The sequence below is a fragment of the Vitis vinifera genome, chromosome 19 (assembly GCF_030704535.1).
Source record: "Vitis vinifera cultivar Pinot Noir 40024 chromosome 19, ASM3070453v1".
NCBI lineage: Eukaryota > Viridiplantae > Streptophyta > Magnoliopsida > Vitales > Vitaceae > Vitis > Vitis vinifera.
Window position 1 is genome coordinate 3,664,438 of NC_081823.1, and position 18,825 is coordinate 3,683,262.

At 35.2% G+C, this 18,825-nt stretch overlaps 2 protein-coding genes across 2 annotated transcripts; both read left to right on the top strand.

Moving 5' to 3' along the window:
- The first annotated feature begins 1,640 nt into the window (after window positions 1–1,640).
- Window positions 1,641–11,921, top strand: LOC100262374 (ADP-ribosylation factor GTPase-activating protein AGD5). The gene is made up of 11 exons (XM_003634640.4): window positions 1,641–1,886; window positions 4,577–4,635; window positions 4,813–4,903; window positions 7,795–7,849; window positions 7,957–8,047; window positions 8,188–8,422; window positions 10,031–10,250; window positions 10,425–10,600; window positions 10,848–11,093; window positions 11,177–11,235; window positions 11,520–11,921. Exons 1-11 carry the CDS (start codon window positions 1,836–1,838, stop codon window positions 11,671–11,673), a joined length of 1,437 nt encoding a protein of 478 aa, XP_003634688.1. The 5' UTR covers window positions 1,641–1,835; the 3' UTR covers window positions 11,674–11,921.
- Window positions 11,922–15,452: 3,531 nt separating this feature from the next.
- LOC100267532 (uncharacterized) lies at window positions 15,453–17,291 on the top strand. Its single transcript, XM_002284515.5, has 2 exons — window positions 15,453–16,143; window positions 16,612–17,291. The coding sequence occupies exons 1-2, from the start codon at window positions 15,561–15,563 to the stop codon at window positions 16,989–16,991; spliced, it is 963 nt and encodes a 320-aa protein (XP_002284551.1). The 5' UTR covers window positions 15,453–15,560; the 3' UTR covers window positions 16,992–17,291.
- Window positions 17,292–18,825: the final 1,534 nt, after the last annotated feature.

An 18,825-nucleotide genomic window follows, 5' to 3' on the forward strand; every position in this document is an offset into this window, starting at 1 on the left:
AATATTAATTTCATATATTTTAAGGAAAAATAAGTAATTTTTGGATACCATTTTCATAAATAGTTTTAAAAAACCGTTGTTAGGAGTATCTAGAAATATTTTTGAAAACTGTTTTCAAAAAAATAGTTTTTATTTTAGACCTAAAGTTTGTTTGGAACTTAAAATATTTTTAATTTATTTTTTATGATTCCAATTTTTTTAAAAATAAATTTTATACATATGACTTTATTTTCAATTATTTTCATATTTATATCATTATCTTTAAAAATAAGTGAAAATAACTTAAAACAATAAAAATATTTATCTGAAAATATCACTTTTTTTTATTATTAAATATATTTTATTATTATTTTTTGTTCTGAAAAACAAAAAATCATTTTTGAGACAAATATATCGTAATTTTGAAAATCCAAATATGTAAATTATTTTCTCAATTTATTTTTTATAAATGTATTATACACTTACATATAATGCAAAAATATACAAAGTATTCTTCATATTTTAAAATTTTTTATTTAAAAAACTCTAAAAAAAATTTGAAAATACCTCAAAATTGTTCTAAAAAAATAAATGATTCTCAAAACAAATCATAAAAAATAATAATAATTATCAAATAAGCCCTCAATTTTTGCTGAAATTTCGTGGATTAGTATTCATTAAAAATTGGTCAAACAAGCTAAATAATTAAGAAATGACATTAAGACATACAATGGTTGAAAATTAAAATATCAGATTATTGTATATAAGGCACATATTATTATATTATATATCCTCATAAAATATAGATAATTTTTTTTATTGCTATATTCGTTTAAGGTTTCTTACATAAGCTCGCTTGTTTATTTCATTTTTTTAATAATAAGGTTTCTTAGTATACATTAGACTTTTCAATTCAAATAAGCATTTTTCCAAAATTCATGGAATTATTAAGGGCCCGTTTCATCGTACTTTTTGAAATTTATTTTTAAAAACTATTTTTATTATTTTAACTTAAAAAAAATTTTGAAAAATAAGTTTAAAAAAATATGACCAAACGACCCATATTTTTATTTTGTTTTTAAAAACTAGTAAGAACAATTTTTATTTGTTTTTTATTTTACTTTGTTTTTAAAAGTTGTTTATAGAGAACAATGATTAAACGGTGTTAAAAAATTTTAGATAGTTTTTTACTTTTAAAAACAAAAAAACTATTTAAAAATGTAGGATCAAACATGTTCTAAATTAAAAAATAAAAATAAAAGAAAAAATTCAGGCTAATGTATGATTCTTATTATGACTTCTATTACATAAAATTATAAATTAGTTTAAAAGAATAATAAAATTTTATAAGGTTATTCGAATAAAATGGTCACTAAATACTCAAATTTTAAAATTTAACTATTTGAAAGTTTTTTTTTATTAAAATATTTTCATTATTTTTTTGTAAAAATAATATTTTCTTTGAAAACCTATTATAAATATTTGAAATGATAAAAAGTATTTATAAGGGTTAGTTTTCAAGTAATTTTTTTTGTTATTGTAATATAATTTTTTAATCCATCAAATACATAGTCACGATAGAAAAAAAAATATTTTTTTTACTTTTGTCATTTCCCAAACGGGGCCTAAGATTTGCCAGCCATCACGCGTGAAGGAGAAAGGAAAATCAACAAACATCAAATCCCCACACGTGCCAGAGTATAGAAAATCAAAGAAAAAGAAATGAAGTCAAGGAGAGAGACGCGGTTGCCATTTTTCTCTTCCCCTTTTCTTTCTCTCTTCACAGGTTTGGTCAGATAATCGGACGGTGGAGAGAGAAAGATCACGCCGTTGATTCATCACCGTCATCAGAGATCATGAACGAGAAGGCCAACGTTACCAAGGAGCTCAATGCCAGGCACAGAAAGGTTTGATTCATCTCTAGTTTGTTTTTTTCGTTCTTTTTTAGTTTCTTGGGTTTATGAGCCAATTGTTTTCTTCTCTGTCATGGGGCTTGATTCAATTTTGTAATTGTTTGTTGGGTTTCTGGGAAATCTTGGGAGGTGAAGGAAAATTCGGAATCTTTACAGGAGCGGGGGTTGGGTTTGAATATGATGTAATAAGATCCTACCGTGTTTGTTTCCTCCCTTTTTTTCTCTTTGGTTTCTCAGCGACCGAACGGGCGATTATCGTATTGGGTTGGTTTGGTTTGGATTTGATCTGTATGTTTTGGTCCATAAATGCGCTAAATCTGATTTGTATTGAATGATTGATTGATCCATTGATGCTAATTCTGATGATGCTATTCTCAATTTTTCAGTTTGGTATTTGTGTGATTGATGAGGGATTTATGTAGAGTTGAAGTTGGATCATTGGGTTTCCAATTGTTAGTACCATTAATTTTAGTTCTTATTTTGCCCTACATTTAAGCCATTGCTCCGATTTCAGGGGCTGATTTTGTATGAATAAATGGTGATTAGGTTAAAATGTTCTGTAGAGCCGTCTGCCTTAATGATTCACAGTCTGATTTTGTTTTTGTATTAATTTTAGAGTCATTTATTTGATGTGCCATTTATATTTTAATGTTGTAAAATTTGGTTGAGAATTGTGTCTGGAATATGTAGAATCAAGAAAAGGGTACAGTCAAGGGATACAAAATTTCCTTTTTGTTTTGGAATTTTATTTGGGTTTGCGGGTGTTGTTTTGTTTTTTTTTTCCCCTTTTTTAATCTATATTTAGTAGTTCATGCTCGCAAATCTACTTTTCACCCTGGAATTCAGATATGATCTACTCCTACTGTCCATTCACCACATCGTTATTACACGCATGCCAATTTGTCTAGTTAAAACATTTGTTTATCATATTCTCAGGGATTCAGCTCTTGTAACAGCTGCCACTGTTTTCAAGTGGTGCTTTGGCTTAAAAACCTTTGGTCCATCCCCAATTGCATTAAGAGAACTCTTCAATTTGATGCACATCATGAATTTGGAGGGTAGCTTTAGGCATAATTACAAAATTTATCGGTCATAAAAGCTAAGGGTGGTAAACATAGTCGGTTAGAAACACCACCTAAAAACTAGCAAAGGGCTTGCTAAGGGTGGTAAATTTAGTTGGTTCAAAACACCACCTAAAAACTAATGGAGGGGTTCTTTCTCCTTTCTCAATTTAACTATCTTCATGAAATAACCCCTCCATTGACCTCTGAAACAACCTCTAAAGTCTGCACATGACTAATCAGTACAATGAAATTGCATTCATTATGCCAACATCACTTTATGTCACATGCACATCATGTGTGGTAGATTACTGGTGAATATGTACTATGTTCACATTAATTATTTCCCATGAAAGAACTTTGATATGCTAACATCTGTTGATCATGTGTGTCAATATGCACTGAAATGGAGGTCAGATTTCCACCATTGAGTCAAATTTTGATGTGGTAGATATGAGACCATGACTCATTTTTTTGACTCCTTAACTTGGGAGAACACTTCCCAAAGAAGAAGTATTCGATGAGACAGCCACTTCCATATGCTCATTAGTGCAAATGGCATATTAAGTATTGTTTAGCTGCTTTGTATACATCGTGCATACCCTTATTTATTTATAATGCATTTTCTTTATCTATCAAAAAAATGGGATATTAAGCATTCTTTAAACCATGGACTAACAAATAAGTTCAATACTTCAACAAATTATTTATAATTTTGGAATGAATGAAGTTCTGTTGGAGTAAAAGTTACCTTTTATAATTGCAGTGATGTCTTGTTTCAAGTAAATACTATACTAGCCCCTAGTTTTGTTTTCATTCTTTTCATCTTCATGTTAAAGGTGTCTTATTTATCCTTGTTTTTACTTGTGATGCCTAAAAATCTTGAGGCATCTAAGTGGTTATGACAACATGAATGGAAAATTGCTTTTACTGAACTTAATCAAGGAAAAAAGATTGATGTTTTGACAATGACCCTGTCATATCAATTTTTGATAATGACCTGTCATTTTAATGCCATATTCAGATGAATATATATTTTCATCAGAAACAAACAAGTATTTTTAATATGATTTGGTAAATAACAAGAACGATGATCTATATTACAAACCAACAATCAAAACAATCCAAACTCAAGAGAATTGAGGGCAAGAAATCCAATCATATTTTTGTATGAGTATGTGCTAAAATATCTAACCATTGTACTATTGTTCTCATCTTCAGACAGAGTTAAATTGATTGTAAGCTAAAACCATGTAGGTGGGTGCCAATGCATCTGATTACCTCACAAGAACAGCCTTTATTAAATTGTAAGCTAAAATCATGTAGGTGGGTGCCAATGCATCTAATTACCTTGCAAGAAGAGCCTTTATTAATAGGACAAGTATTTATCTTATGCCAGTGGGTAATTGTAAAAATCATGCTGGTGCCGTATTTACGCTGTTGATCCATGTTATTTGTTGGTCTTTGTTTACTTTGTACACAATTTTTTCTTGTCATCCTATGCACTTATAATATGCTTTCAGATCAGGGTCCCTGAACAAGCATCTTTTGTTGGCTTTGTTAATCCATCTATGTATTTTTTTTATTTAAATTGATTTTCCTTTTTAATGTCCATAATTCCAGATACTAGAAGGCCTTCTTAAACTGCCTGAGAACAGAGAATGTGCTGACTGCAAAAGCAAGTATGTATCAAAACAATCCAAAAGAAAGGCCCTAGCTACTAAAATGGTCAAAACTAAATTGGGAAAAAAAATAAGAATTAAATTAAGAGTGATGGATCTTCTGATCAGTAACAGTTATCTTTAGTTCATTACTTTCTATCTATATGAGTTGCTAATAATGAATTTTTTACCATGCAGAGGTCCTAGATGGGCTAGTGTGAATCTAGGCATATTTATATGCATGCAATGTTCTGGGATCCATAGAAGCCTTGGGGTACACATATCAAAGGTGATCAATTTATTAGTTTTATGCTTTGTTTAATGCTGGAGTAAAGCTGAATATTAGTGGTTTTCCTTTGGTTGGTAATCTATAAAAAAATCCAGTTACTTTTGTAAAACCCATAGAAAGAGGAAGACACGTATGATTAAGCTTTGTGAAAACCTTAACTGGATAAGCAATATATCTTTTCTTTTTTTATATTTGGGGCAGCTGTGTTGTGGGTGTGTCAGGCTGGGTTTTTTTTGTGTTTCTTGGTGGGGTTAGGGTCTTTTGTCAAATTGGTAAATTGATATGAGAGACTGTTAGTACCCACTTGGATACTTATCTGCCTTTCCTTTTTATGTGAGAATTGATTTAAGAATAGTACAACAACATGGGGAACGAAGCACCTGCACTACTGCCTATGGAGTTCCTTGATGCCTAGACAAGCCAACCATCCCCTAACAAAGAAGAAAATCAGCCACTGCTTAATTTCGATTAGTAATAATGTGCCAATGAACACTTAAATAGCATTTGTAGCTCTTTTGTTTTCTTGCTTTTTATTTATTTATTTGTTTTTTATTTTTACAGGCTTTTGAGTACTTTCATTGTTAAGAATAATAATATATTTGTTTATGTTTATTTTTTGATAGGCAAGAAGGGGGGTGCTGGGTTTGGTTGGGTACATATATTTATTTATTTATTAGAGAAAGAAAGCTCCTAGCAAAGAAGGGGTCCAATACTAGTGCAAGTACCACAGACAAAAAATACAGAAAAGTAATTACAACAGGCCTTAATTCCTGCCCTTGCAATCTAAAATAGAAATTCTCAACCCCCACAGCTCTCTTGACTAAGCAAACAGAGATTTGAGAAGAACATCTTTCAACTTGTATGTGGAACACTCTAAATCATAAAGAATTCCTATGATTCTGCTCTGTTCAAATGTACCATAAAAGTCCTTCCCAGCAAAATCACCATGCTAAGCTGAAAGTATATTTTTCATAGAATGAGGTAAAACTTAAGACATTCCAAACAGGACAAGAAATTGCTTCCTGTATACCCCTGCATGCATAGTGTATGCCTCCTTGTTCGATGCCTTCATCAAAAATGTGTTTGTCTATCAAGAAAAAAAAATCACAAATTGGCTTGGAACCACAATGGGAAAGAATATGTTGAGCTGATTCCTCATCTTACTTAAAGCATACAACATCTACAGTTCATGTCTTATCCAAAGACCAATCCCTTTTCATGAGTCGATCCCTTGTAAGAATTTTATTCCGTAGTCCTTCCCAGAGACAGGAACCAACCTTAAAAGGAGCATTGCAGTGCTACACCGCCTTAGATGGGAATGGAACAAAGGCACCTGAGCACTCAGATTTGCTGAAAGACTTCAGTGAAAAGCATGTGTTTGAGGGGTCCTCCATGCCAATCCAACTTTTAATCCCACCATGAACAGATTCAAAATGACTACACTAACTCCTTCCAATCTTGCAAACTCTTCAAAATTTTTGATTCCAATGACATCAACCATCCTCATTCTACAAATCTAGCGATGTTTTTTTATTAGCAGCTATGTTGAAAGAGTCCCAGAAGCAGTCTCTTGGAACAGTCCTTCCTTGCCACACATCACATGAAAACCTAGTTCGGAGGCTGTTTCCCTCTTAGATATGACAGCTAGACTGGAAGATATCAGTCTGTCTGCTGATAGCTGTCCAAAGACTTGTTCCATAAACCCATTCCTTTTTTGCTAGAAGGCAAGCGTACCAATCTCCGTTAGTCTCCCCAAATGTGCACAAAACAGCTTCTCTTTACAAATGTTTTGCTTTATGTTTCCAAAACTTTTAAACATTAGCTTCCCTACACAAATGTCCTGCCTTATAGCAAACCCTCCAAAACAATTGTGAAGCAAGGTGTTAATCTTCAAAGTGTCTCTAATACCACACTGGTTAGACTTTTCAGAACAGACAGTAAAACCTAACCAAGAGCAATTTTCCTTCCCTGTGCAGACCAACCCTCAGGACTTCATGTCAAGTCATCTTCAGCCATAGCCAAACCACACTAGGGATCACAAAAAGGGTAAATTGACAAGTTGGAAAGGGCACTTCTTAGGAGCATCAAGCTGTCCTATTCCCCTGGCAAGTGTCTGGCAACTTCTTAAAGCACTCAACGATATTCCCAGGAAAACAGTCTTATGTAAGATGGTTATCATAAGAAATATCAATTTGATTATTCCCATTCAAAGTTGTGAACAACCAAAGAGAAAATAACAACACTATCTTATCGAAATATGATATATGTTTAAACTCAAGATATTTTTGTCATTGCACTATTGCTGCATTACATTGCATATCTCATAGTTTGGCATATTGCCTCATTATGTGGAAATATAAATGCTTTCTTTATTGGCCTGTGGAGGATCCACGCAATCTTTTTTATTTGTGTCTCACTTTAACCAATTGAGATGATGTGCAAAAATTACATGACATGTTATGATTTTTGTCACTTTTCAATATAATATGTGCTTAGTTCTGTGGAAAATATGGAATTTACTCAACTGGAGCATAAATCATGTTTTTGCCTCATGTCTTCGAGATCTAGACCCTTCTAGTGCACCTTGACCATTGATAATACCTTGTGTTGTAATTAATTATCCAACTATACATGCCCCCAAGGGGGGTACCCATCCCTCTATGGTGGGTTAGGTGAACCTCCAACTGGCTTTTGCTTTTGCTTTGTAGTCAGTACATCAGCTTCTGTTTTTGTTTATCCACTGATTCTTACTGTGCTCATATTCTGAAGATCCGCGGCCCTCAAAATATGGCTGCCAACATTTGTCCTATAAAATTATTTCCTACATTTTGAATGTTGATTATTTATTTTCTGTGTTATGCATTATATATTCATATTGGATGTTGGTGCAGGTGAGGTCTGCCACACTGGACACATGGCTTCCTGAACAGGTTGCATTTATTCAGTGTAAGCTTCATTAGTGGTTCATGTGCTTGGGATGTTTCTTCTTGATGTTGATTCCAGCTTGAGAAAGGGTCTACTATAAACCAACATGATTCTTGTTCATGATGCAGCTATGGGAAATGAGAAGGCAAATAGTTATTGGGAAGCAGAGCTACCTCCAAACTATGATAGAGTTGGGATTGAGAATTTTATCCGTGCAAAGTATGTGCCTCTGGTCATTTCTGTCAGCTAGTACTTATCGTCCTTGATAAAATTGCAGTGTATTATTGTTCTTTGGTCTCATACTTGGTTCCAGTCTTAAAGGTGCATATCTATAGTCTAATCAATGCATATTTTTCCAGGTATGAAGATAAGAGATGGATTCCTAAGGATGGAAAACCAAGATCAACTTCTCAGGGTCGAGAAGAAAAGGCATCCGCACATTGGCATAGGCCTGGGGATAGAGGTGGGAGTGGAAATACCAGCAATTCTGAGAATTCATTTGAGGAAAAGAAGAATGTTCAGGCACCTAGTATAAAAGATAACGGGCCTGCTACAAGGATTAGCCTTCCTGTGCCTCCTAAAGGACCTGAGCCAGTATGTGAAGTTGTTCTTACATGCATTTGGTCACCTCTATATTTATTGTTTTTACTCTTTTGTTTCCAAGAAACTGTGTCTAAATGTTGTTGCCTGTTGCATTTGTTATTGGGTTTGTGATAAGAAAAATCCTCTTTCTGCTGCTGACTTTGAGAATGAGGTGTGGATCATGTAGATCATTCTCCTATTGACATTTGCTTAAGATATGATGATTTAAATATCTGGTTAGGTGGGAGTTCTTGAGACAAAAACAATGTGGCATTTTGGGTTTAACATCATAACTAGGTTGATATTTTAGATTCAATTGAACATATGTATTTTTTTATCATACATCTTTTTACACTGCGTGGCTATGCTCTTTGAATCCTACTGCATGCATCTCATTTCATCAAATTGCTGTGGGGGGTTTTTGAATGACATCTCTCATTATTTTCCCTCTATCACAATTTCTAGATATCACAAAGGACATGAAGTCTTTTAATGCTCTCATTGTACATACATGTGCAATACATTACCTTGTATTAATTATGTAGTGTCAAAGATAACCAATGATAAGTCTACATTCTTTCATTTGAGTAGTTTCTGCTGAGATTTTACAATTGCTCAAGTATTTCAATAAATATGAATTCTTCATTGATCATCATATATGCAATTTTCTGGGTGCAAAACACTCAAATCCAGCTCAGGTATCTGTTATGAGTTTTGGTGTGAGGACCAGCCAGGGGTATGCCCAATATATATATCAGATATAATGAGACATTGTATAAACATAACACCACTAGAATGCATGTATTATGTTTTTAATCAAGAGGTGTCAATAGGATTCTAACAATATGTTGAACTGATTAAAATTCAATCTATGCACTGTATCAAAGGAAAAACTACAATGATTCAATCTATGCACTTGGGACTTTGTTGCCTAAGCTGTTATTCTTATACTCCTCAAATGTCCCCTCACTTGAGCTTATAGAGGGGCAGAAAGCTTCCAGGACCCAGAGGCATCTACACATCTTGATAAAAGGGTAAAAGTCCTTGGAGTAGTGTAGAGGATTCTAGAGAATTCTTATACATAGCTTTTACATGACTTGTGTGTGGTAGTCTCTAGTTTCCGTGTCATACAACATTGCTTAGCATTGAAAGCTAAGTTTGAGGAAGGCTGACTTAGCATCTCCAAGCGTCTTGAGTTATCTAAGTGTCGCATAGTTAGTTAGGAAACATCTGAGTCAGTGACACTAGGGTCCATTCCTTGGTGCTATGGCTACTTGTTGGAATGTCAAGCCTTGAAGAACATGTTTTGAGTCTCCATGCAGCTGCCAGTTTAACGCAAAAATGCTGAAGGATAGTCTGTTGCTAATCCAACCATTGCAAAAAACCCAATAACAGGACCTGGTTATGATTTTATTTTTTTCCTTTAACAAAGAAACAGAAAGGAAAAAAGAAAAACTTCCTAGACCCATGGTTTCTCTAGATTTGGTAAACGCATCTTTCCTAATGGTTCTAGTTGATACTCTACTTGTTTCTAAATGATGTTGGCATTACCTTTAGTTGCATTGAAAAAGAAGGTTTGCAGCTTTAGAACTATGATGCTGACACCTGATTTATGAATAGGTTGCCCCTATTCCAAAGCCTCATCAAGTTACTCAGAAACCAGAACCATCAGTGCCACAAGCTGAATCAGCTAAGCAGGCTGCAGATTCTACTCCAGTAGTTCCTCCCCCTAAAGTTGATTATGCTACTGATCTTTTTAACATGCTTTCTATGGATGATCCTACTGAAAATGGCTCAGAGGCAGCCTCTGCTGATGATAATGCATGGGCTGGTTTCCAGTGTATGTCTTAAATCTCCTTTTCCCCTTCACAATTTTTCTTCTGTTTTTTTTTGCTTTATTTATACCTTTTCTTTTTGTTTCTTAAAAATTATAATGGCAATAGTTTCTTGTTAAAATTGTTATATGATGGTTCAGCTAATATTGCCATTGATTTTGACGCTTAACAACTTGCAGCTGCTGAACAAACTTCAACAGCTGAGAAAACTGCTCCTGCAAAACCAATTGAAGGTAATACCCAGTCCACTTCTGGAATTGAGGATCTATTTAAAGATTCACCTTCAATCATGCCAGCTGCCTCAGATAAGCCCCAGAAAGATGTAAAGAATGATATAATGAGTCTTTTTGAGAAGGTAATATGCTACAGCATCATGTATTTGATTCTTGTTGCTTTCATCACATTGATCATATGATGATAAAGTTTGATGACTATATATATATATGGATATCCTGCTTCAGTTTTCAGTTTGTGTTAGAGAACTATTATTATAATATCTATTGCTCTGAGTTCTACTAGGAAAATAGATATGTTCTATTTGATGTCTTACATAAATGAAATGACACTGTATCATGTAATCTAATGGTTTGGATGTCTTCCAGTCCAATATGGTGTCACCATTTTCTCTTCATCAACAACAACTTGCCATGCTGGCGCAGCAACAGTCCCTTCTCATGGCTGCTGCAGCTAAATCCACAGGTGTGGCCCCAAAGTTTTCCATCAATGCACAACAACATAGCTCAAATGGTACCGATTTACCCACTCAGAACTGGCCAAACATGGGCTACCAAATTCCTGGAATGATGATGCAAGCTGCAGGGAACAACGATATGCAGAAATTTATGCAGGTAGACTATATATATTGATCCTTAACTTCAATTAGAATTTCCGTAACCCCAGTCTCATTTTGTTATTTTTCATCTTGAGTTAGGCTGCAAACATGGGGCCAACACATCCAGCTGGGAACTCAGTTCCATTTGCAACATCCAGGTTAGTGCTTTAATGTTCAAACCTAGATTATTTATTAATTTATTTTTCTGGAATCAGTATGATGAATGAACACCACTATATTTCTTTTCATGGCATTTTTAGAAGATTGTATCTTGATTCTCTTGTCATGTTGAAAACCGTATTTGCTTTACTTAGGTACTGCTTTAAACAAAGATTATATCATCAAAATCAAGATACACATTAGATCGAGACTTCCAAGTCTTCTATATTTACTCAAAAGACTTCATTTCATATCAACTGATCTTACCTTTTCTTAATCGCAGTATGTATACTATGGGCCAAGTTGCTCCCACCAATGGTGTCGCAACCACTAGCGTGAGTAGACCGCCATCAGCATCACCAGCTACGCCTCCTACACAGCCAGGAAAAGAATATGATTTCTCGTCATTAACACAGGGCATGTTCTCGAAACCCTAAGTAGCCTTGGGGAAAATGACATGAGTTTGTTCGTATGAATATGATACCACAGTAGTTATTACCAGAAAAATAGCAGCTGGAGTTTTTTTTGCTCCTGTATGGAGATGTTGGGTGGGGGTGGGGGGGTTGTAAACTATATCTGTAGAGGCAATTTTCAGTTTTTTCCCTTTTGTCATTTGGGTGGTGGTTCATTTGTATGAGTAGTCTTTGGAGAATAATAAAGATGGGTTTTGAAGTGCTTGCATGCATGCTTGTGAATTCCGGTTCCATAATTGCAAAACCCTATGCTCAATTGATTAATTACACATTTCTGATGGCCAGAGTTATATATATTCATCTCTCTTGCAGTTTTAAATATTGATGATCTTCTCTTGCCGTTGTTATAAATAAATAAAAACATGTTTGGTTGAGTTAATAAAAAAAATTATTTTAGGATAAGTAAAAAATATGTTTGAAAGCTTTTTCTTTCCTTTGAACAACTCTCCGTTGCCGTCCCACCCCCTTTCCTCTACATTTTCTGTATTTCCCCTCATCCAAACATTTTTTTCTTTTTTCTTTTTTCTTCTTTCTCCTTTTCCATCCTAGTCCACAGTTGCCATCGACCCTCCTGTCATCCAGTAGTGCCGTTATTTCGTCATCTTAGGAAACCACAATATTTTCCTTCCTCTTTCATACCCATACCCTATCACACCATTTTCCTTCCCTTTCCTCTACATTTTTCCCATTTTCCCTTCATCCAAACATTTTATTTTATTTTTATCCCATATATTAAAATATTTCTTTCTTTTGTTTTTCTTCCTTCCCTCTCCCATTCTAATCCATAATTACCGCCAACGCCCCTCATCGTCTAGCAATGCCATCATTGTCGTCATCTCTGAAAACCATAACATTTTCCTTTCTCTTCCATACTCAAAACCTGTCACACCATTTTTTTTTTCTTTTTCTCATCCCCTTTAATCAAATATTTCATTTTTTTTTTCTTCTTTCTCCTCTCCCATTTCAACTCACAATTAGTGTCGACACCCCTACCGTCCAACAATGCTATCATTATTACCATATCTGAAAACACAAAAAATAGAAAAAGAAAGCATGGAGAGCAATTGTTCTCTTAATGGTGAAAAGAACCACCAAAACACCTTTTTTTTTTTTTGTACTCTAAAAAAAGACCTTTTAAGAACTCCAAAAATACAAAAAACAAAAATCATCCATTTTTTCAAACACATTTGCAATGTTTTTTGTTTTTGAAAACAAAATACAATTCTTGGAAACACCAACCAAAGAAATTCTATATTAAAAATATGATAGAAGATATTAAAAAGTTTTTATTATTTAAAAATTTAATTTATTCTAAAAATTAATTTTTAGAATCATAAGGTAAATTTATATTTTTTTTTGTATAGAAGTTATTATATTTTATATAGAAAATTTTAGAAATGCATCCAATTTTAATTTTTTTATTGTTAAAATGGAGGTATTTGATAAAGATGTAGAAGTTGCTCTTATAGATTGAAAGATTCACTTAAAGTGGTCCTTATAACTGATAAAAAAAACTCTCTTTTTTTGTATTTTTAATATAATTTAAAGTTTATATTTAGATAGGTTTTTATATTTTAAGTATTTATTGGGATATATTTTTTACTTTTTATTTTTTTTAAATAGAAATAAACAATAAAATTTATATAAAAAATAGGACTTTTTTTTAATAGGAGCATAAATATGAATTTGTGTGTTCAAAAATAATTTTTAAAAATATTGAAAGTTGAGATAGTAAAATTTTATTTATATCTTAACTTTTTAAAAATAATTTTTAAAAATTATTACTTTTTAATATAAATTTGTAAAAATTGTTGTATATTATATAAAAATTAATATGAGCTTTTTTTATTTTAAAAATAAAAACTACAAAATATATTCAAACGGACAACAACCATTGATATCCACAATAGAAGTTGAGAGGTAAAAGAAAGATGAGAAGTGAGAAACTAAAGACCAGTGAGATCATATATTTGGTTTCACACTTGTCATTCATCTGTCCACTGGACGGTGCATATCACGTGGACTTGCAGTAAGCCGGCAACTCCACACCTCAAATCTCTGACCCCCCTTTGGGCCCATTCCCATGCCTTTTCCGTCCAAACGTCCAGCATTCACTCTTGCCATTTTTTCAACTCCCTTCATCCTCTTCTCTATTTGACATGACAGAAAAAATTTCATATTCCACCACTCCGATCGGCGGTGGGAGGGGCTCAAGGAGAATCACACAAACACTTACGTCCTATTCTTTTCAATGTCCTCTTCATTGTCCCAACTCAAAAAATTTCCGCATAATACAACGAACAAATAAGACTTAGCCGCAATGTCAGTCTCCCAATCTTAATCAATCCAACTTGTTGCATATCATCCAAGCATGAACCGATATCGACAGGCCATTCCTTAGACACGACTTATGACCGAGCTGCCTAAGCGTTTTATAATCACACACATACGGAGTAAACAAGACCACGCATGGCCGTCACATGACTTCTATAGAACGCCTTCTTATTTGACCATACCACTTAATTACGTGTACGGCCCTTCCCTCTCTACCTACATATGCACCAAACCCAGTGAACCTTAGCGTATTCTCATCGTGCCGTGATCAAAATTTTGATCACCCATCATTAGTTTTCAGCTAAAATCAATTGATTAGACCTCAATATTTGAAAAGAGTCCCACTATTGAAAGTCAAAGTGAAACTCCCAAATATTTTTAAAAAAGAAGAAAACTTCTATTTCTACTCAAATATCATGCACATGGAAATCTTTGTTTTATAAAATTGAATTATTTAAAATACAGTTTTCAAACGTTAACTTAATCACAATGATAATACCATGGTCTAGAGTTTGTACGTGCGGTCACAAAAGACGTCAAATCTCACGTGCCTTGTCCCCATTTCCCAATGAAAAAGAAGTGCGTTAGAAGATTCTTTATGGTGCTCTCATCCTATGGGCCCAACACCTTTCACCTCCTTTCATCTTTCCCTGTCCATTTCAAGGTATTTTGACATTACGGTGGGCCATGCCGTACCAAATCACTCCACCTTTCTCATTTAGCTCCTTTCTATAAAAATATAAAATAAAATTTTATTCATTTTTATGGTGACTTTTAGAGGAAGACCGCGCCACCGAGGCAGAGCCTCTGGGCCAGTAGGCTCCTGGACCGTAACGGTCAAGAATATGGCCGTTGGGGAAAATCCTTATAAAAAAATTCAAATGGTCTGACAGCGCCAGCCGCTTCCGTGCCTGTTTTAGACCATGAAAAGCTAAACCAGCCGGATTAATTTAGACGCAAACATCATTATTATGTTAACAAAATAATTTTTTTTTTTCTATCTGAATGACTACAAGGAATTGCATTTAATTTCCTTTTTTTTTTTTTTTTTTTTTATAGGACATGATAAATACACATACATGAGTATAGTGAATTGCATTGAATATTCAAATATGAAAGTAACGGCAGTATTTCGATGTGCCAGAGATTAATTAGATTTTTTTTTTTAAATTAGGAAAATAATGGAAAAAATAAGGAGGAAATTGTTGGCTGATGTTTACCTGGAAAGGTCGACTTCTGCCACATGTATATTGACGCCACGAATCACTGTTGCATAACACCACGTATTATAATCTTACGTGGACCACCTGCCACATGTATCATTCTCGTAGCCCAGTCCTATCTGGCTGGTCTAATAAACGCCGTGGGCCCCATCCATCATCTCATCTTCCCCGCTTATATATCGTAATTTTGTTCCTCTTTCTCAAATCTTCAGCGCCTCTGTCTCTGTCCAAGGCCATTGCCGGAAGGGGTAAGTAAAAATACCGACTAGTCTCCAAGCTTCGACGCCGGAAAAAATGGCTATACTCTCAACGGACTCAACGAACTGGGGGTTGTCCCTGAAAGTGTTGCTCATATCTACTGGGGTGGTGTCCATGGCTGTGGCATTGAAAATCTCCGTCCCGGTGGTGGTGGAGTTTGCAGTCTCGGAAGTTCCTTCTATTTGGAGCTTTGTTCTGTCCTGGTTGAGACCTCCGTATCTCTACCTTGTCATCAACTTTATCATCATCATCATCGTCGCGTCCTCGAAGCTTCAGCACAAGGTCGAGGAGCCGCCGGAGACAGCCGAGATTACGATTTCCAGCGCTGTGGCAATGGACTACGCGGTTCCGTACAACGGGGTCGTTTCGAAGAATGTAGTGGAGCTGCGGCCGGAGTTCGGATATGTTTATGACGCGAATGCGGTGGTGGAAGCTAGGGCTCCAGATGCCAAGACGGAGATGAAAGGTTTGGAGATGAACGATAGTGATGAGTTCACCATCTCGAGGTCTTCGTGGACACCGGAGAGGAAAGATTCTATGGAAAACATGATTCCTGCTGAGAAACCGCTTGTTTCTATGAGATTCGGTCACCGGAGAGCCGTCAAATCCAGTCCTGAAGGTACTTCTGTTTTTTTTTGTTTTTTTATCTCTCTCCCTCTTGATCGAACAGTGTTACTTAGATCTGTAAGCTAGGGTTTCGAGCAAGAAAGTTAGGGTTTTGTTTTGGATCCCGGCGCATTTAGCGGATTTGACCGTTACTGTTACATTTCCAAATATCCAACTACAAATCCTGCACCGGTGAATCTCCTGAATGCTATAACTGGAATTGAAAATAGGTGTTCCAGACCACCTATACCCTGTAGTTTCAACAAATGAAACCAAAGAATCAGATATCTCCGGTATCGGTCACGGTCCAGAATAATCAGGACCAGCCGTCGCCGCTGGTATCACCACCATCCGAACTCTCTTTTTTCAAATCAGATTTACTATTGAAAGTCCAGACTACCCCCACCATTCCCTCAAAAGCCTAGGCCTTAATGGGTTTTTTAATTAATATTAATTATTTTTCCTTGTTTCTTTGGCTCAGCTGGGAAGGTACTGGGAGTATCCAAGCCGAAACGGCACGATACGTTAGAGAGCACGTGGAAGACGATAACGGACGGGCGTCCGATGCCATTAACGAGGCACCTGAAGAAAGCTGACTCGCTGGAATCACAGCGCTGCAGCATCGATCTGACGCCGCAGAAGGTGAAGAAATCAGAGACGTTCACCGACCGGAGTAGCACGAACTCGTCGGTGGCGTCGTCGCCGGGATCGGGGAAGATGAAGAGAGAGCCGTCGCTGAGTCAGGACGAGCTGAACAGGCGAGTTGAAGCGTTCATTAAGAAGTTCAACGAGGAGATGAGGTTGCAGAGGCAGGAATCCTTGAATCAGTACAATGAGATGATCCGCCGTGGGGCACGGTAGACTTGGGGAAAAATATTGGGGGGGTCTGGAAAGTGAATTAAAGTCTTTTTAAGTCATGTTTCTGCTTTTATTTTAATCTGGAAGGAATTTTATTTTCCAGTTTGTTCATCCCTGCGGCTGAAACCATTTTCCTGGAACCCTGCCAGGTTTCATCATCTCCATCATCTTTGTGAAGACAGATTTGGCTGTTTGAATTGAAGTTTGTTTAATTTTTGTAACAGATTTATAGGATTTGTCACAACTGTGGAAGTTTCTGGAAGGCTGTATCTCCTTCTAATACAAGTTTCTTTTTCGTAGTTCCATTAACTCCTTAAATATTTCTCTCCAATCACAATCAAACACAATCTTTAGTTGGTATTAGTGAGTTCTGCCTGTGTGATCTCAAGTCTGGAGAATTTGCGGAAGACAAATCCTGCTTGCCACTTACGATTACCCTGAGCACAACTCGCTTGATCAAGCTCGAGCATGACAACCATTTACTCTAGAGATCTCAAGTTCTGCCTGTAGTTTGCCTTTTATCTGTTGGCTTCATGTAGATGAAATCTTTCAGCCTCCGGCTCCACCGACTCCAAATGCTGATAACAAGAAGACTCCTATTGTTTTCATTACTATGCCTAAAACTGTTCTTGATCCTATGCTTGTTGCCTTGGATAACATTGCAATGAAGATAGAATATGGAGGCCAAGAGAAACTTACTATCGGTTATGGTAAGCAACTTTCCATTCCTCATATATACTTCGAGCTATTTTCCCAACACATTCCTCTTCCTCTTTTCATATTGAAAATGTCTTACATGTTCCCTAAACTACAAAGAAGTTTAACCAATATTTCCCAACTTTAGAGTAGATAAAAATGTTTTTTTGTGGAATTTCATGCTAATTGTTGTCTTGTTAAGGACAAAATTATGGGAACTATTCTATTTTGACCAAAGTTTAAAGATAGTCTCTACTTGCTACATGATCCACAATCAAAGGTCGATTCTCAATCTAAACTCCTCAAACCTGCCAAATCTTCTTGTTAATTCTAGTCATGTTGTGTCGCCAACTTGTTGTGTCAAGAATAATCTTACTTTAGCTTGTTTTTCGGTTCTTACATCTTTGAGTTCCAATACATGATATCAAAGATGTAACCAACCTTTGTTAAGGTTCTCAGTCAAGTTTGAAAGTTGGGTGATTCTTCACTAAATAAAAGTCTTGATTTTTGTACTACTTGTCAATATAACAAAAGTCATGTACTTTCTCTATTTATGAAACCAAAAGTACTTCATCATTAGCGATTATACAATGATTTTTGGAGGGCATAATTTCTGAAAGTGTTGGTTATGGATATTATATTCATCTTGTTGATAACTATCCCCATTTCATATGGACTTACCCCCTTGAACAAAAATTCAAAGGCATTTTAACTAATTCAAACTCCTTGAACAAGTCCATACGATTGGGGGAGGGAGGAGGGAAGGGGAGAGTTGAGTTTCGTTCATTTGTTGTCTTTCTTTCACAAATCGAGATTCAATTTCATTGTGTCCATCAACAAAATGGTCAAGCCAAAAGAAAGCATTATCACATTGTCAAGCTTAGGTTGACTTTGTTAGTTGAAGCTTGCACGCTCTTATCCCTTTAATGGGAGGCTTTTCATATTGCAGTTGTCTTGATTAATCGTCTTCCAACTTTGGCTCGTTCAAACACTTTCTCTTTCCAAAAACTGATGACTCACTCCTTTTTCGTACTCTCAGCTACTTATGTTACCCTCATATGGCCCTACAATATACATAAACTTCAATTTCATTCTTTCAAATGTCTTTTTCTTGAATATAGTTGAATTCATGATGGATATT

Coding starts and splice junctions, on each gene's coding strand:
- LOC100262374 (XM_003634640.4), top strand. CDS start 1,836: ATGAACGAGAAGGCCAACGTTACCAAGGAGCTCAATGCCAGGCACAGA. Junction 10,601..10,847: donor TAATGAGTCTTTTTGAGAAG/GTAATATGCTAC, acceptor GATGTCTTCCAG/TCCAATATGGTGTCACCATT. Junction 11,094..11,176: donor ATATGCAGAAATTTATGCAG/GTAGACTATATA, acceptor ATCTTGAGTTAG/GCTGCAAACATGGGGCCAAC.
- LOC100267532 (XM_002284515.5), top strand. CDS start 15,561: ATGGCTATACTCTCAACGGACTCAACGAACTGGGGGTTGTCCCTGAAA. Junction 16,144..16,611: donor CGTCAAATCCAGTCCTGAAG/GTACTTCTGTTT, acceptor TCTTTGGCTCAG/CTGGGAAGGTACTGGGAGTA.